This window comes from Rhinatrema bivittatum, chromosome 5 (assembly GCF_901001135.1).
Source record: "Rhinatrema bivittatum chromosome 5, aRhiBiv1.1, whole genome shotgun sequence".
NCBI classification, from domain to species: Eukaryota; Metazoa; Chordata; class Amphibia; order Gymnophiona; family Rhinatrematidae; genus Rhinatrema; species Rhinatrema bivittatum.
In genome coordinates this window covers 371,374,106-371,392,132 of record NC_042619.1, presented here as the reverse complement: position 1 = coordinate 371,392,132, position 18,027 = coordinate 371,374,106, and the positions used below count along the sequence as shown (strand labels likewise).

Below are 18,027 nucleotides of genomic sequence, written 5' to 3'. Positions count from 1 at the left end.
TCACCTTTCAATTTTACTATACCACTTTGGACTTTTCTCTTTTCACTGATGTGTCTGAAAAATGTTTTGTCACCTCGCTTTACCTCTTTGGCAATCCTTTCTTCCACTTGACTTTTTGCCATCTTGATTACTTTCTTCGTCTCCCTCAGTTCCACCAGATATTCTTCTTTGTACTCCTCTCTTTGGGAACCTTTAGATCTCTTGAATGCTGTTTTTTTAGCTTTTATTTTGTCAGCCACCTCCTTTGAGAACCAGATAGGTTTCATTTTTCTTTTGCTTTTCTTTACCTTTCTAATGTATAGATTAGTTGCCTTGGTAATTGCTCCTTTTAGTTTGGTCCATTGTTGTTCCACATCTCTCTTGTTCTCCCAGCCTTCTAGTTCTTCCTCCAGGTACTTCCCCATTTCATCAAAGTCCGTTTTTTGAACTGCAAAACTCGGGTCTTCGTGCTTCTTCTCCGTATCCTATTTGTGATATGAAACCATACCGTTTGATCACTGGTGCTGAGGTGGGTACCCATCTGGATATTAGAGACATTATCTCCATTAGTGAGCACTAAATCGAGTATAGCTCCCTCCCTCGTGGTTTCCATTATCATTTGTTTGAACAGAGCCCCTTGCAGGGCATCCACTATCTCTCTACTTCTGTTAGATTCTGCAGAAGGGATTCTCCAGTCTACATCTGGCAGATTAAAGTCTCCAACAATCACCACTTCTCCCTTCTTTCCCATCTTTTGTATGTCTTCAACCAGATCTCTGGCAAGCTTTTCCTTTTGATTTGGAGGCCTGTAAACCACTCCAATAAAAATGGATGCCCCATCATCTTTTTTTAGGTCGGCCCTTAGTGCTTCTTCTTTGCCCCATCTTCCTTGCTGCTCAGATGCTTGGATATTGTTTCTGACATAAAGAGCCATTTCTCCCCCTTTCCTATCCTCTCTGACCTTCCTTAACTAGTTATAGCCCGGTATTGCTGAATCCCAATCATGAGATTCCGTGAACTACATCTCCGTGACAGCAACAACTTCCAAGTCCGCCTCCACCATTAGGGCTTACAGATCTGGGATTTTATTGCCCAAACTACGAGCATTTGTGCTCATGGCTTTCCAGCTTTTCTCATTCAGGTTACTGCTTTTGCTGGACTCCTTTTGTGACTTATTTAGTTGAGTTTTGTTATCCACTTCACCCTTTTCCTTTGCATTTGTGTTTGGGGGGGGTGACATTCTAATTTCTTACTGCAACCCCCAGCATCTAGTTAAAATGCCTTATGACATAGGATTTGAATTTATCTCTTAGGATCCTCTTTCCTGCCACAGACAGATGTAAGCCATCTTTGACAAAGAGCTTTTTACTGTTCTATACACGGCCCCAGCCCCCAATAAGTCCAAAACTTTGTTCCTTACACCAGGATTTGAGCCATACATTGAAGTTATTAATATGGCTTAGCCTCTCCTTCCCCTTTCCATGAACCGGTAACACTTCTGAAAAGGTAATGGTTGTCGTCATGTGACTAATCTGCTTCGCTAGAGACTGGAAATCTCTCTGTACCGCTTGGATGCTATTTCTAGCAAGGTCATTGGTTCCCAAATGGATGATAATATCAACTTTAAAGTCTTTGCTTTCTTCTTTGATCACATTGACAATTTGAATAGCATTTCTGCTGGCTGACGATCCTGGAAGACTTTTAACTGTAGTGTTTCCCTCACTGAGAGTTCCCAGATTAGTGCCTCTCATGACAGTCACCCAGCACAATGACCTTTTTCCTTTGGTTACTGATCGTATTATGGAATTTCTGTATGCATTGGGTTTCTTCTTTCTTTTCACTCTCTCAAGAACTTCTTCAGTATTTAATACAGAGAAGGCTTTTTGTACTTGTGTCACTTAATATAGTGTGTGTCTCCACATCACAGGTCTAATTCTACCAGAGCCCACTGTAATCCTGTTGTTTTTGAGTTCCTTAATGCCCTGTGTGAGTGTGTGTGTGTGTGGGGGGGGGGGGGGGGGAGTAGACTTTTGGGTTGCACAGCTATCAAGAATGGGTGTCTGTGGGTCACAGGTCTTTTCCTACCTGAGCCCACTGTAAATCTTTTTCCTTGACTTTTGGTTTTTCTGTGGTAATAGGGAATTGATTTCTGAATAATGTAAAGAGGGTGAAACTTTCTTTATTGCAACTAATTCAGCTTTAACTTCAGCCAGCTCCTTTTTCAAGGAAGAGAGTTCTGAACAAATTGGGCAAGCCCTAAGTTTCCAGATGATGTCCCTCAGAATAAAGTCTCCACAATAGTTACATTGGATAGTCCTTTATTTATTTATTTAAGTCTTTTCTTTTCCGTCGTTTAGTAGTTTCCGTCACAACGGTTTACAATAGGCACAAACAAATAATGATGCTGAAACGTTACTTTACACGAGTGCCATATCGGTCCGGTACATAGTTTTTTAAAATAAGATAAATGTAGTGTGATAAGATACTGTACAGTGGGGTTTTGTTTTTTTTTCAGAATTAAAAGCAATGCTAACTTTATCAGTGTCACTTTATCTTATAGTGAGGGATGATCAGACAAAGTAATATAAAAAATAAATAAAATACAGCTACACGCGACTCGCTTTTGTTCATATCTTGCACTTCACCGGCTTCACTATTCACCTACTCTCTTTGATAGGCCTTCTTAAATAACCAGGTTTTTAGGTTTTTTCGAAAGGATTTGTTGTCGCTTTGTAACCTTAATTCTAAAGGCATGGTGTTCCATAGTATGGGTCCTGCCAGCGATAGTGCTCTTTCTCTTACTTGTGTGAGTCTTGCTGTTTTTATTGATGGAATTGTAAGAAGTGCTTTGTTAGCTGATCTTAGATTTCTGTTTGGTACGTTAACGTGCTGTGTTGAGCCATTCTGCTTTTTCATTGTGTATTAATTTATGGATGGTGCTAAGTGTTTTGTATTGAACTCTTTGTTCAATTGGGAGCCAGTGTAACTCGGCTAGGGTTTCTGTGATGTGGTCTTTTTTACTTTTTCCTGTCAAAATTCTTGCAGCAGTGTTTTTTAGAATTTGTAATGGTGTAAGTGATGTGTATGGTAGACCTAGTAGTAAGGTATTGTAGTAGTCTGTGCTTGCAAAAATCAATGTTTGTAGCACTGAACGAAAGTTTATAGTCGTTAGCAGCGGTTTGAGTCTTTTGAGAACCATGAGTTTGGAGTATCCTTCTCTCACTTTTAATGATATATGTTGTTTTAGGCTTAGTTCAGAATCGATTATAACTCCTAGGTTCCGTACTTTCTCTGCTAGTTCTATTTTTTGGTTGTTTTTGATTGTGAATGTCTTTTGGATGATCTCATTCTTTTTGCGTTCTAAGTGTAGGAATTCTGTTTTTTCAATATTGATTACTAGCTCCATTTGGTTTAGTAGTTGTTTTATATCATCGAGGTACATATTGGCTAAGTTTAGTGTTTTTTCAATAGTTTCATCTATGGGTAGTACTAGCAATTATATAGTGTGTTATTCTAAGTAGGCAAAAGACGCTGAGAGAAACATCTGTTCAAAAGAGCAAGTTAGAGCTATTGAGCTTGTTGCAGGCTTCGGGAGGATGCCACTCAGCTTTTTAAGTTTGGAAAAGTGAAATGTTATACCGTTACATAGGCGAGCAGTGAGTCCTTCAAAGAAATTTGCAAGTGATATAAGAAGCTTTGAGGCTGTCAAAGTCTTTTACGTTTACATAACTTGCGATAGAGATTTGATTTTGTCCCGTGCAAGCAAGCAGGGTTTTTAAGAGTTGGTATCTATGATGAATGAGGTATTCTGATCAAGTTGATTATTCCCCTGAGGAAGCCATTTCGGCGAAACAAGGGCCTTGTTGGGATTCTACCATCTTATAGAAGAAGAATACCAATTTCAAAATTTAGCAGTGTAAAGATTAATATTACAGTGGGACATCTCCTCCACCTTGAAAGAAGAACATTTGTTTTATGTTCTGTTGGTTAAGAAACATTACTATAGTCATTAGTAATGTATTGGGAATAGTACTATGGTATTAATGATGCTTATTAGCTTTACAGCTTGTTAGTTACAGAACAGTATGATAGTGGGATGTTTCTACTGCCTTAAACTAGAATACTAGTTTCAGATTGATAATATTGTATGTATTTTGGAAGGAGGAGACTAATGTTTATAAGTTTAAATTGAGAGTGTAACTGATAAAGTGTGGGTTATGAATGTGGTATGTATGGGGATGAATGAGAGACGAGTTAGTTATACATTATTATAACAAAGAGTAGGTGTTTTTAGGTGAAATGTTATCATTTTTGTAATTAAAAAGATATTGATAAATATAATGCACACTGAGTATAGTGATTTGATAACATTGTAAATTGGTTTGCAACTGTTTTGATACCATTTTTTGTAATAAATAATTTTTTTTTATAAGTGGATATCTCCTAAAATAATTATAAAGTTTCGTGAATATATTAAGTGCTTGTAGCCCATTCTAGTTAGTGTCTTGTGGTATATATGTATATATATATATGTGTGTGTGTGTGTGTATATATATATATATATCTCTATCTATCTATATATGTATATATATATAATTTTTTTTTTTTAACTACATGGAAATAGCTAAAAATAATACTGAATTATATTGTGGCAAACTAAAGGAACAATCGGGTAAATGCTGTTATCCATGTGAAAAGTACATAGCATCTATAGAAATCATATACAAATTACCACAAAAGTGATGAGGATTTGATATTCAGGTGGTATATTTATTCTAGTAGGGCCCATTAAATCTTACACATTAATTTTGACCTATATTGGCTGAGGGTATGACTTCAAATATATTTTGAATTGAGTTAACAACTTTGCAGTTTTATGAAGCACTCTGATTATATAGCCCAGCTGTATATTACCAATGATGCTGTTCTAGCTTGAATATTGTATCAGTCAGGGCATTAGGTAGGTATGTGCAGTATCTAATCTTATGTTTTTGGTACTTTTTTATTTACATTTTTTAATTATCTAAATTTTAACCCCAATAATGTTAGAGGATTTTACATCTTTTTATTCTGTACAGGACCAGATATTTTGGGAAGGATTGCCATTCAGATCTTCTGGTTCTTGTGCAGTGCCAGAAGCTCAATTTGTTGTATGGAATCTGTTTGAAAAGAAGTCTCCTTAGCAAATATTTGTGCCCCAGTTTGACTCTTCCTTTTTTCTGCTTCCCTATACAGTTTTTTGTTTTTTTTTGTTGTCCTTGATAGATTGTCTGCAGAACCACAGGGCTGACTTTAGTGCTCTATTACAGTACGTGCTAAATTGGATAAATTTAGTAAGCTACACCTACTGAGCACCACGATATCTCAAAAGGTAAATATCATCCATAGATGGCCCATTCCTGGTTTTGTGTCCTTAACATCCATGTTGATCTGAAAGGTCTCGAAATTTTGATCACATTCCCACAAAGTCTTCAAGATTTCAGACTATTTTCCTTTTTTTCAGGTTAAGTCAACTCTAATATGGTTTGAGTAAGGCTCCCTTGCAGTTACGTAATCAGTCGGTGTACCAAGATAGCTAAAGGTAATCCCAAAATATTATCTATAATTTCATCAAGGCGCCATTAGCGCTCTTCCACGCTATCTTGGTACACCGACTGATTACAACAGGAGAATATCCCCTGAAGAAAGGTCCTTTCGTGGGCCAGAAACGTGGCTGCGTCGGGTTTTTCAACTATACCAGATAAGTCGGGACATTTAAAGCATGCTTTTTTAATAATTTTTTGCACATAACATAACAATCTAAAAAGAAAAACATATGCAGTTTTCACCTATGGTGTATATTGACAAAAACGTTGGATGGAGGAGGTTTGGTTAATGATTATGCATGAAAAGAGTTCACCCATGGGGGTTTAATACTCATATATATGAAACCCTTCCTCTGTCTTTCCAAAAATGTTTTTGTTAAATAGTTGGGCTATAGGAGCCATTAGAGACTCCGCAGCCCTCAGTGAAATCATTCGAATCAACACACGACTCATTGTTTTGAGCATATATAAGTGCATTTTGAATGTGAGATAAAAGACATTGATGGGGCATTGATTTGTTGATTTTAGTTTATCATAAATTCCCCAGAATATTTTGGTGCTTTTGAGTTCAGGCCATTGCTGATGACATTGTTGCAAGACGCCAGCAAGCCAGAGTTAATGGGACAAATTGAAGAGGAGAAGGACCATTAAAAATTGCAGGCCGAAGTTTGCCCACCCCTTTTCTAGGGCATAAGACTGCCTCAGTGCATGTAATGCTCTTTGCTTGTCTGGACATGCGGGGCCTTCAGTAGTCCCTTCAAAGCCAATGTGATCAACTCTATTAATTATTATCCCACCAGATCTTATGACACCCAGGTGAGGGCATGCCTTCAGTAATAGATGGGCCTCTTGCTTTGCATTACATTTCATCAAAAGATCATGTTCACCAAATCCTCCAACAAGGGATGGGGAAAAATATACAGAGGCCATGTTAACCAGGGATTGTAGACTACAATGTAGAGCCATCCTCAATTCAATCTGCTGGAGCTCCAAATTATTCATTGTGCGCTAGGAGCTTTCTCTCCCATGCTGTTGGGCAGGAGAGAGTTTATCCAGATAGACAACCAGGTGGCTATGTTCTACATGAACAAGCAGGGAGATAAGGATGCATACTCCCTCTTCGAAGAAGCCCTCCAAATCTGGTCACAGACCGATCATTAAAGTCCCATTCTATCTTCCAGGAATCCAAAACATGTTGACATGCCTCAGAAGAATGCTGCAACCTCATGAGTGTTCCTAGATGAAAGAGTTGTGGATGAGTTCTTCATCTTTGAGGAATTCTGGTGATCTATGTGTTCACCTCAAAGGACGACAAAAAGGTCAAGTGGTTTAGCCTCATGCTTCTGAACAGCTACTTTTCAGCTTCAGATACTTTTGTGCTAAATTTAAGCACCGATCTACTCCTCTACTCCTCTAACTTATACGTCTTCCTATTTGTAATGACATCAACTTTGGAAGTTCTGCCGTGGGCAAGGGCCCATATGCAACCTCTACAACGTTCCCTACTGTAACGATGGAATCCAGTGTCCCAGAACTACTCAATTCGCCTCCAGCTACTGACAGAAGTTTGGGAGTAGCTACAATGGTGGCTACAGGAAGAACACCTAAGCAGAGGCGTAAACCTATCCGCACCAAAATGGATCTTGCTCACTACGGACGCAAGCCTGTGAGGGTGGGGAGCCCACTGTCAGGAACTGACAGCCCAGGGACAATGGAACAAGGAAGAGGCGGGATGGAACATAAACTGCCTTGAAGCTCGAGCGGTCAGACTAGTCTGCATACGATTCAGCCACAGACTCCGAGGCAAGTCTGTCAGTCATGTCTGACAACGCAACGACCGTTGCCTATATCAACCGGCAGGGAGGAAACGAGAGCCAGCAGATGTCTATAGAAATAGACCCCCTCATGCAGTGGGCGGAAATAAATCTACAAGGGATTTCGGCCTTCCACATCGCAGGAAAAGACAACATCTTTGTGGACTATCTCAGCAGAGAAAGCCTAGAACCGGGGGAATGGTCACTGGCAGTCACAGTCTTCCAGCTGATAGTAAATCGCTGGGGTCTCCCAGCCATGGACCTACTAGCAACTTGTCGCAATGCCCAGGTCCCCAGATTCTTCAGCCGCAGACGAGAACCACAATCTCAGGGAATCAATGCTCTCGTCCAGAACTGGCCAGAGGAAAGCCTCCTGTACGCCTTCCCACCCTGGCCACTACTGGGCAGGGTCATCCACAAGATAGGACACCACAGGGGGCTAGTTCTACTAGTCACCCCAGATTGGCCAAGAAGACCATGGTACACGGACATGTGAAGACTATTGGCAGGAATCCTCTGTCTACCGCCATCCAGGAATCTTCTTCATCAGGGACCGGTCTTCCATGAAGACTCTGCTCGATTCTCTCTTACGGTATGGCCCTTGAGAGGACTAGCCTAAAGAAGCGCGGCTACTCAAAAGCAGTGATTGACACCCTGCTTTGGGAACGCAAGTTCTCCACATCTCTGTCTTACATACGGATCTGGAGAGTATTCGAAGCTTGGTATGAAGACTGCGGTCTCCCCCCGAGGACAGCCAAGATTCCCACGATTCTAGAATTCCACAGGACAGCATGCAGAAGGGGTTGTCCCTCAACGCCATCAAGGTCCAAGTCGCAGCACTGGCCTGTTTCAGGTCCGAAGTGGACGGCATCAGACTATCAACTCACCCTGATGTGTCCTGCTTCCTGAAAGGAGTCAAACAACTCCGACCACCACTAAAGTGGCCAGTGCCTCTATGGAACCTCAACCTAGTACTAGACTTCCTAGCAGGGGAATCCTTCAGACCAACAAGCGCCCTATCTCTACGTCTCCTGACTTTAAAGACAGTGTTCTTGATCGCAATATGCTCAGCCCGGCGCATCTCTGAACTTCAAGCATTATCCTGTCGTGAACCGTTCCTCAGGTTCACCCCGGGCACGGCAGAACTTCCAGAGTTGACGTGCGGTACCATCCTTCCTTCCAAAAGTGGTATCCCAGTTCCATATGAACCCAGACCATATCCTTACCATCACTAGATGAGCACAGGGATTCGGAAGACTCACGCCTCCTCCGCCACCTGAATGTCGGCAGAATCCTAGTCCGATACCTGAAGAGATCGGAATCCTTACGCAAAACTGACCACCTTTTTGTTCTTCACGGCGGAAAGAAACAAGGGGAAGTGGCATTGCAGGTCACAATAGCCTGCTGGATCAAAGAAGTAATTAATGCTGCCTACATAGAGGCAGGAAAACCATTACCTCTGCAGGTAAAGGCGCATTCTACAAGGGCCCAGGCAGTCTCCTGGGCTGAAACCGAGATCTGTCAGGCGGTGACATGGTACTCCCTACACACCTTCTCCAGGTTTTACCGCCTGGATGTTCAGGCCAGGGAGGATACAGCAGCCTCCCACCCGGTAGGGGAGTAGCTTTTGTACATCCCATTGGTACTGAGTCCAGCTGGCTACACGCTAGGAAATGGAGAAATTACTTACCTGATAATTTCGTTTTCCTTAGTGTAGACAGATGGACTCAGCATCCCGCCCACGGCTGCACCGGAAATCGAGAACCTCAGATATCAAATCTCGAGACTGAGCAAGTACGGGTAAGCCATGGCCTATCTCTGGTTCAGGACACCCACAGTTGCCCAGGTGTCGGGGTTTATTGTTTGAGTGCACTGGCGGTCTCCAGTCCAAAGGTTTTATATATATATATATATGTAATCAGTTGAACCAGTTCAAGTTTAATCAAGTGTAATCAAGTATTAAGCAGCATAAGAGACTCAACCTCTCTAGCATATCCCGCGATCCGTAGAGAGACTCAACTTCTCTAGCATATTCCCCGATCCTGATTTAATGCCACTCATCCCACCCCCTCCTCGCTCTTCCTCTCCACCATCCTTCAACCAGATCTTCTCAATCCATCTTTCAGCCTGAGCTTCTCAACCCTCTCCTTCCTCATGGCCACCCGATTCCTCTGGGCCCCACCACGCCCATTCTATTCCGCTTACCCATAGCAGTATTTATTTATTAGATGCCTTACTTTATCTATCGCTTTCCACTGTTTATGCCGCCCCATTATATTTGTCATTCGTTTTTTTGATGACCTGTTTATTTATATTCAACTGTTATCTATAATGGTTTTATTTATAAATGCCTATTTATAATTATTTTTTTCTATATTCACCTGTTATTTAATGATTAGACGACTTGTTTCAATGTAACGCCACAGCTGCGACTGTTCTGTTTCAATGTAAACCGATTTGATTTGATATTTTTTATCAAGAATGTCGGTATATAAAAATTATAAATAAATAAATATATCCACACTGGCTTTTCAAAGAGAATACTGAAGAGCTAAGCACGCAGGTTGACGTCAGCTTTGAAATCTGACTCAGTCTCCCATCTGCTATCAGGAGAGCACAATACCCATTGGTCCTGAGTCCATCTGTCTACACTAAGGAAAATGAAATTATCAGGTAAGTAATTTCTCCATTTTCACTTTCTAATAATAATTTGTTTTTTCAGGTACAGTGATCTCACATTAACCATCATGTGATCCATAAATGTATTCTATAAGAATGTATTAGAAATCTTGGCACATAACATGTCTGATATATTAGTAACACAAAGAAAATACCCATTAATGAAATCTGTATTTTTCTTGTTTGTTTTTATTGCAGTGGCACAAGCAGTACTGAAAACATTGATTTACATGTTTAGCTCTGTTCCTCTGGTCTTGGTCATGTTGCTGGATCTCCTTTCTTTTTTATTTAATAACATCTTATTTTTTATTCCTCTCTTTGAATAAAAAGTGTGCACTTTTTTTGCCACAGCCTTTGTTTTTAAAAATCTCCTACCTTGAGTCCCCGGTATAGTTGTTCATGCTATATGTACATTTTACATTATCAATGTGATATCTACATGCTGTGAACTGGTGACAAACATAGAGGGATCTCAATTAGTTGAGCCTTTGGATTAACTTAGCTACTCTTACCATTATGACTCTAGGTATGATGAGATTTCTAAATACTGAAATCTTAAGAGGAATAAAATAAAAATCAGAGTGATAAAGATGGATCCCAGTGACTTAATATTAGCTAAGAGGCTGATGTACTAACCCCTATTGCATAACATGGAAAAGGCTGTTAGCTTGCAAAATTGCACATTTTATCACAGAAAATATAACTGCACTTTCTGAAGTGAAAGTTTAATAGAAAATTGACAGTTTGGCTATTTTCCACTCAAAAATGAACTATATGAGCTGATTTGCCTGCTTCTTCAGCTCATTAGCAGTTTTGCATAGTTTCTGTGAACAGCTTTACAAACACAAAATTCCAAATGGAAACCGAGAAATAGAATACGTTAAAATTCTCAAACAGGCCCATACAGTAAAATGCGCGGGAGAGCCGGCGCTCCGAGGCGAGCACCCAGGCTCCTCTCCTGGGCGAGCGATTCACTATTTAAATTAGGGCCCACGCTAATAAGGAAGCGCTAGGGACACTAGCGCATCCCTAGCGCCTCCTTATTGGCAGAAGCGGCGGCTGTCAGCGGGTCTGACAACCGACGCTTAATTTTACCGGTGTCTGTTATCAAACCTGCTGACAGCCATGGGTTTAGAAAATGGACGCCGGTAAAATTGAGCGTCTGTTTTCCAACCCGCGGGCAGATTTTTTTTTTTTTTTTTGGGGGGCCTCTGACTTAATATCGCTATGATATTAAGTCAGAGGGTATACAGAAAAGCAGTTTTTTCTTCTTTTCTGTACACTTGTCCGGTGCTGTCTGAAATTAACTCCTGCCTTTGGCAGGAGTTAATTTCTGAAAGTAAAATGTGCAGCTTGGCCGCACATTTTGCTTTCTGTATTGCGGGTGAATACCTAATAGGCTCATCAACATGCATTTGCATGTGATGAGCGCTATTAGTTTCAAAGGGGTTGGCCGTGCATGTTCCACGTGCTATTACCCCTTACTGTATAAGGGGTAATAATAGCGCATCAAAAACGTGCATCTAAACGGGGGCTAACGGTGCGCTCGGCCAAGCGCACCATTCTGTATTGGCCTGAAACACCATCAATCATGCTATTTGCCGTTTTTACACTTGTTTTCACATTTTGCAAAGCCTTTCACAGTTTCATACATAAGCCTTTAAATGATAAACAGGTTTGGATATCGCCTCAAATGATTAATTATATATAATTTTCATTTATCCATTGTGACTCATAACTTCCTTTTGTATTGTCAGTAGATTGGCAGGACTAGTGTCTTTTATGATGACTATTCTTTATGTATAAATTTGGATTTAAATTATTTAAATATATATATATATACGTATATGTATATATTTACTGAGACTATATAAATTTTACATACATGATTCCAGTGGCAGAATAAAAACAATTGTTCAGTGCTTACACTTTCATTGTATTTGAATGGCATATGCTGACATAAATGAGTAATGTTTGGATATCTGCTATACATAGAGGTGTGGAGTAGGAGAGCGGTAAACACAAAAGGAATGTCCAAAAACAAAAGTGTAGCGCTAGTGAAGGTCAGGGTCCCAAGGTACAAACTCAATCATTCAGGCGACCAGGTATTTTAATCCAATTTTATTATAAATCCCAGTGCAGTTTGGAAGTTAGCAATTTTGTACAACTGAGAAATGTTAAAGCAATTGGTTGCTCTGATAACAGAATGCCTTTGCTGCAAAGCAACACTTATATGCATTGCTTTTCCAAATTGATGGTGGTAAATGTTCAAAAAGTTTTAGAAGCCCGAGAATCACTACATGAGTGTGTTAAAGCCAATTTAATTCTTTTCTCAAGTTTTAACACTCCCTAAGCATGCATTGAAATACTTTAGCTTGGCCGATGTGTACTTTTGTTAATAGGTAATAAATAAAATCTAATTGTTGGTGTTTTTCATTGGGTTAGCAAAGTGAAAATAAATTAAAATAAACAGTTACAGGTTGTAAACACTTTCCTTGCATACAGGGTTTTGCTATATTTGCTCAACTTATGTTTAAGTAAGACTGAGTTAAACATTAGTGTGTCATCTTTAAGTTCTGCAAGTATGGTAAGAACCTTCTGGTACACTACTGTTTTTCATAAAATTTCACTGTCAGAACCATGAGAATTAAACTTTGTAGTATACGAATTGTTGGGTAGGATCCGTTAACATAAATAATTAGCATATTAAATACTGGCAATTAAGACACTGTTAAAACCACATTTCTGTTGAAATAAATTTTTGTTTACCAGTTTTTCATAATTATGCAAATATATTATAAAGGCAGCAGGATTTCAGGGAATATTCTCTTTTTTAAGAAATTACAGTGGAGTTCCTTATAAAAGGTTCCCCGTTATCTTGTATATAATTTATACAATTATTTCATATACAGGTTTCATTGAATTATGCTTATACTCACTGGTCCACCAGTATTGCTGTTATTTACTAGTTAGGTTATGAATCGGAATTTGATAAGCACTATATATATATGCCACTGTCTTGTAAGTAATGTTTATGGTTTCTAAAGCAACCGGAATCACTATAGCAACTACTAAAAACCCCATTATCCAGCAAAGAAAGAAGATGTCATAAAACCTCATTCATGGGTTTTAAAAACAACTTGTACCTGGATATACATTTTAATTTTTCTTTACTATTATAGGTTCTAATATTCTGCTGGCCAGAATGGCAACCCGCCACGCTAAACCAGATGGACAGTATCATTTGAAGCCAGAAGAAGTGGATGATTTTATTAGAGGTCAGCTAGTTATCAATCTGCCAGGTAAATTAAATTTTAGACTTTTTCTTCAGCATAACTATTAGCTGAATAAGATGGTAGTGAATGAGATTTAAAAGTACATCTAGGTCAGGGATTTTTTTTATTTTGTTCCTGCTGCACATTATAGTGCCAGAAATCACTAGGTAGATGCCATTGTGTCTTTCATGTAGGTACGTGGTCCTCCAAGGTAAGCAGAGGGAAATGGGAAGAAGGTCCACTTTGTTTTTGAATTGATTTCCGGTATTATGATGTGCACTAGAAAATACTAAGACATGTCCTGCTTTCCTATTCTCCCGGCTTCTTCTTTCTCTCCTCTTACTTGTCTCCTCACCACATCTTCCCCTTCTCTCTCCTCTCCTTCGTAGCTTCTCTTGCCTCCCTCATACATACTTGCGTACCTCTTTCCTCTATGTAATTCCCTGGCTGCAGCTTTTAGCTCAAATGCAGATTCCCGGCTCTTCCTCCAGCAGCACTGTCTACCTTTTGCCCCATCATCAATGTGTGTGTGTGCAGGGGGGGAGGGGTCACAGCTGCTCCCTCCTGCCCATTCTCCTCTTTCTTTCTTTTTATCTTTGCTTCATCTTCCTTTTCTCCATTTGCATTCTCTGTCCCCTGCCCCTTTACTCACTTTGCATTCCCAACTTTTCTTTAATTAGCCCCTTTTCTCTCCTCTTAGTCATGATGTAAGAATGAGATGAGCATGTTATTTTTAAGAAGAAACAGACCTTGTCCTGGGGACCACCACCACTCCCATCAGTGCCTCCAATCACTCAAAGCGGGGGGCTGGCCAGAAGAGTATGACACTCGCGGTTCCTGCACCTCCATGAGTTTCCTTTCTAACCAGAGTCAGTAGGGCCTGTGATCAAATGCTGGCTGCTACCACCATTGTTCTCTTCTGGCTGGCAGCTTTCCCCATTTGAAATCGAGTGGTAGGGAGAATTAGAGCTCTCCGCTATGGAGAGGGAGTGGAGGTCCATACTTCCTGAATACCACCATTGCCATTAATCTGGGACTTTTGTAAACGTTTTCACCAATGCATCATGACAATGTGTAAAACTGAGATCTGTCTTGACCAAACCAGGATGTGTAGTCACTCTATATAAGAAAAGAGCCCATACTTAGTTCAGTTGCTTTATCTGTGAGAGTATGCAGGGATTGTTTACATTGCATTTTATTACTTCCAGTTCTGGGACTTGGTTATGAGCATTGGAGCTAAGAATTGCAGGGTGAGGCTGTTGCATTGACCCTGCTTGTACAGCAATGACCCAGAGAAGACCCAAATCTGGAAAGTTCCCAGCTGTGATGACTCGTGGTGGTGGATAGTGACCTAATTAGCAAATATCCTGAGGCTAATGGTAACAAGTTTCAAGAAGCTTTATGGCAACCTAAAATGTTAGGGCTTCTTCTGTACTTTTTTTGAATTTTAAACAAGTGATAAACATTTTATCGACATTGTGTCATTTCTCTGATGTAATATATTTTTCAGTCATATGGTCCTTTTTTTTTTTTTTTTTTGGCTAGCAGCTTTTGTCAGAAGGTTGCCACCGTGGATTTCTGCTCATTGGAAATCCTATAGAAGAGATTTTACCTGTTACTGAAAATATTAAAAGGCACGAGCTCTGAATGCATGTCTGATCAGAGAGTGGTCAAGTGGTCAGAGCATTTGACTGTAAATTCAAGACTTTTCTCTTACACACGTCCTCTGTGAAACCCTTTGCAAATCACTTTCTGTGCCTCTGGTGCTAAGTTGCAAACAATGCATAAGAACATAAGAACATGCCATGCTGGGTCAGACCAAGGGTCCATCAAGCCCAGCATTTTATTTGAATCTGGCCTATGTAGTTAACAAATTATTTTAAAAAACCAACAAAAAACTAAAATTGTGTCATTACAAACAAATCAGTGCACATGAAAAAGAATGGAAGTATTTTGCACCATGGCTTAATTAATTATTAATTAATGATTAATAATTAATTAATTAATTATTAATTCCCTGTACGTACCCGGATCAGTCCAGACTCCTGGGTTTTGCCCCCCCTCTAGCAGATGGAGACAGAAGTTTACAAACAAAACTCCGCCTATATCTAGGCTGGTGCCACCTACAGTCTGGCAGTCTTCTTCTGTCTCCTAGCAGGTGGAGAGGGTGCAAAACCTGCAGTCTGAGCTAGAGGCCTAGTTTAAAAAAAAAAAAAAAGGTGATTGGTTAGAGAGGGTGTTTTTAGGTTGTAGAGTGTTTTTTCCTTGACGCTGGGACCGCAGTGGGGTGCCTGCAGGTCCGAGCCTGTCTCCTCCCGGGGGGGTGAGGTCCCGCAGGGGCTTTTCCTCCGGGGAGTGGAGCGCGCTGAGGGTGGGCTGAGGGCCCTTGCCAGCGTTCTAGCCTGGGGGTGAAACCGGGGAGCTCGGTTCACTCCCCCCAGGTGGTCCCGGAGCCGGCGGCGAACGGTAAAAAAAAAAAAAAAAAAAAAACTTTTGTTGGTCTTTCTTGCCTGTCTCTCTTTTCTCTCCCGGTTCGGGCTCGTTTGCGTGCGGGGGAGGGGGAGCGGCGCCGCGGGTGGTGTTTGATTTTTTTTTTCTCTCTTGTTTCGGCTCCTTCTCTGTGGAGCATGCCGCGGCGTTCAGTGTGCAGGGCCTGCGGGGCGGCCCGTCGCCTTTCCCGGGACAGCCTTTGTTCCGGCTGTGTCTCGGGCGGCGAGGGCGTTTCGGCGGGACCCGGTTCGCGGCAACCGGAGGCTTCGGGACACAGATCGGGGGCAGTAGGTCCGTTCCCGCGGAGCGCGGGAACGGGCGCCATTTTGGAGGCAGCGATTTCGGCGGGAAAATCCGCCATCTTGGGCTCGGCGGGGCCTGGCTGCGCGGCGCCACCGTCGCCGGGGGGAGCGGAGGACGCTCCTCCTGCACTGTCCCCACAGCGGAGGGTTTCCGAGGGGGACCAGTCTCCGGCGGTGAGCGATCCGGAGGAGGATCCGGATCGCAGCTCTTCTGACTCCTTCTCCTCGGAGTTTGTTCTGGTCATGCATAGAGCTTTTAAAGCTAGCAGGCAGGCCAGGAAAAGATCGCGGGGAGCGCCGGATTCGGGGCGGGGGCCGGAGCCTAAGCGGAGCACCAGGCCCTCTCCTGTCTCGGATCCCCCGGGGGGAGCACGCCCGCTCCGTTTGGGGGCTCCGCGGGGGGATGCCGAGACGGACTCCGAATTTGGGGATCCGGAGGAGCCGGATCCACAAGCGCAACCGCGTGGCGTTGACGGGGAGGAGGATCAGGGAGCTAGTGAGTCGAGTGGTCTCCGCGCGTCGGATGGCGATGACCCTAAGGTGGTGCGTTTATTTAGGCGCGACGAATTAGCGCCGCTGATCCCGGCGATCCTCGGTGAGTTGACGATAGACTTGCCACGGCCGGAGTCGCGCCTCGGACGCACAGACCCCGTCGTGTTGGGGCTGAGGGGACCACCGAAGGCTTTTCCATTGCATTTTTCGGTGTCCGATTTGCTTTTTAAGGAGTGGGACACTCCGGATTTGGGGTTGAAGGTGGCTAAGGCCATGGACAAGCTTTATCCCCTGACGGAGGACGCGCTCGAGCTCCTTAAGATTCCGAAGCTGGACTCTGCGGTGGCGGCGGTCACCAAGAGGACTACCATCCCGGTAACGGGAGGGACGGCACTCAAGGATTTGCAGGATCGTAAGCTGGAGGTGCAGCTTAAGAAAATTTTTGAAGTCTCCGCGCTTGGAGTACGAGCAGCGATCTGTAGCGGTTTCTCTCTCCGTGCGGGGCTCAGGTGGGCCCAGCAGCTTTCGGCTAACGAAGGTTTATCGCCGGAGGAAGCACAGCAGGCGGCTCGGTTGGAGGCAGTGATTGCCTATAGCGCGGATGCCTTTCATGATTTGCTCCGTTCTTCGGCACGGGCGATGGTCTCGGCGGTTTCGGCTCGGCGTTTGTTATGGCTCCGCCATTGGGCGGCGGACGTTTCGTCAAAGGCTCGTTTAGGCTCACTGCCCTTTAAGGGGAAGTTACTTTTTGGTAAGGAGCTGGAGGATTTGATTGAGTCTTTGGGCGAGAACAAGATCCATCGTTTGCCGGAGGACAGGCCGCGTCGGGGGACACCGGCCACGCGGGGTAGATTCCGTGGGGGTCGGCGGCCCCGTAATGCGCGAGGGGCGGTCTCATCTTTTCGCCACAATGCGGCTAGGCAGCAGGCGTACACGCAGTCCTTTCGAGGGCGCCGGTTCGGTAGACCCGGGACCGGGTCCGGAACTCCGGTCGGGAAACTGCCACAATGATGGGCTGCCGGCCCACTCCCCGGTGCCGGTGATCGGCGGCAGGCTGATGCAGTTTGCCGGGGAGTGGGCCAAAATCACGTCGGATCAGTGGGTGCTGGACGTGATAAATCGCGGCTACGCGTTAGATTTTGCACGGCGGCCCCCGCCTTGTTTCATGGTGTCGCCCGGCGGTTTTTCCGAGAAGCGGCTGGCGTTGCGGGGCACGATCCGACATCTGCTAGCCCTGGGCGCGATCGTACCCGTACCGTTCCACGAGCTACGCACCGGCAGGTATTCCATTTACTTTCTGGTACCAAAAAAAGAGGGCACGTTTCGTCCGATTCTCGACCTCAAGGGCGTCAACAGGTGCTTGCGGATCCCCAGGTTTCGCATGGAGACTCTACGGTCGGTCATCGCGTCC

At 43.0% G+C, this 18,027-nt stretch overlaps 1 protein-coding gene across 1 annotated transcript in view; it reads left to right on the top strand.

Moving 5' to 3' along the window:
* The window catches only part of REV1 (REV1 DNA directed polymerase), a 231,617-nt gene that overhangs the window by 128,639 nt on the left and 84,951 nt on the right, over nt 1-18,027 (top strand). The window contains 1 exon segment of the mRNA XM_029604787.1: nt 13,240-13,359. Within this exon segment, the coding sequence (XP_029460647.1) occupies nt 13,240-13,359 (120 nt within the window).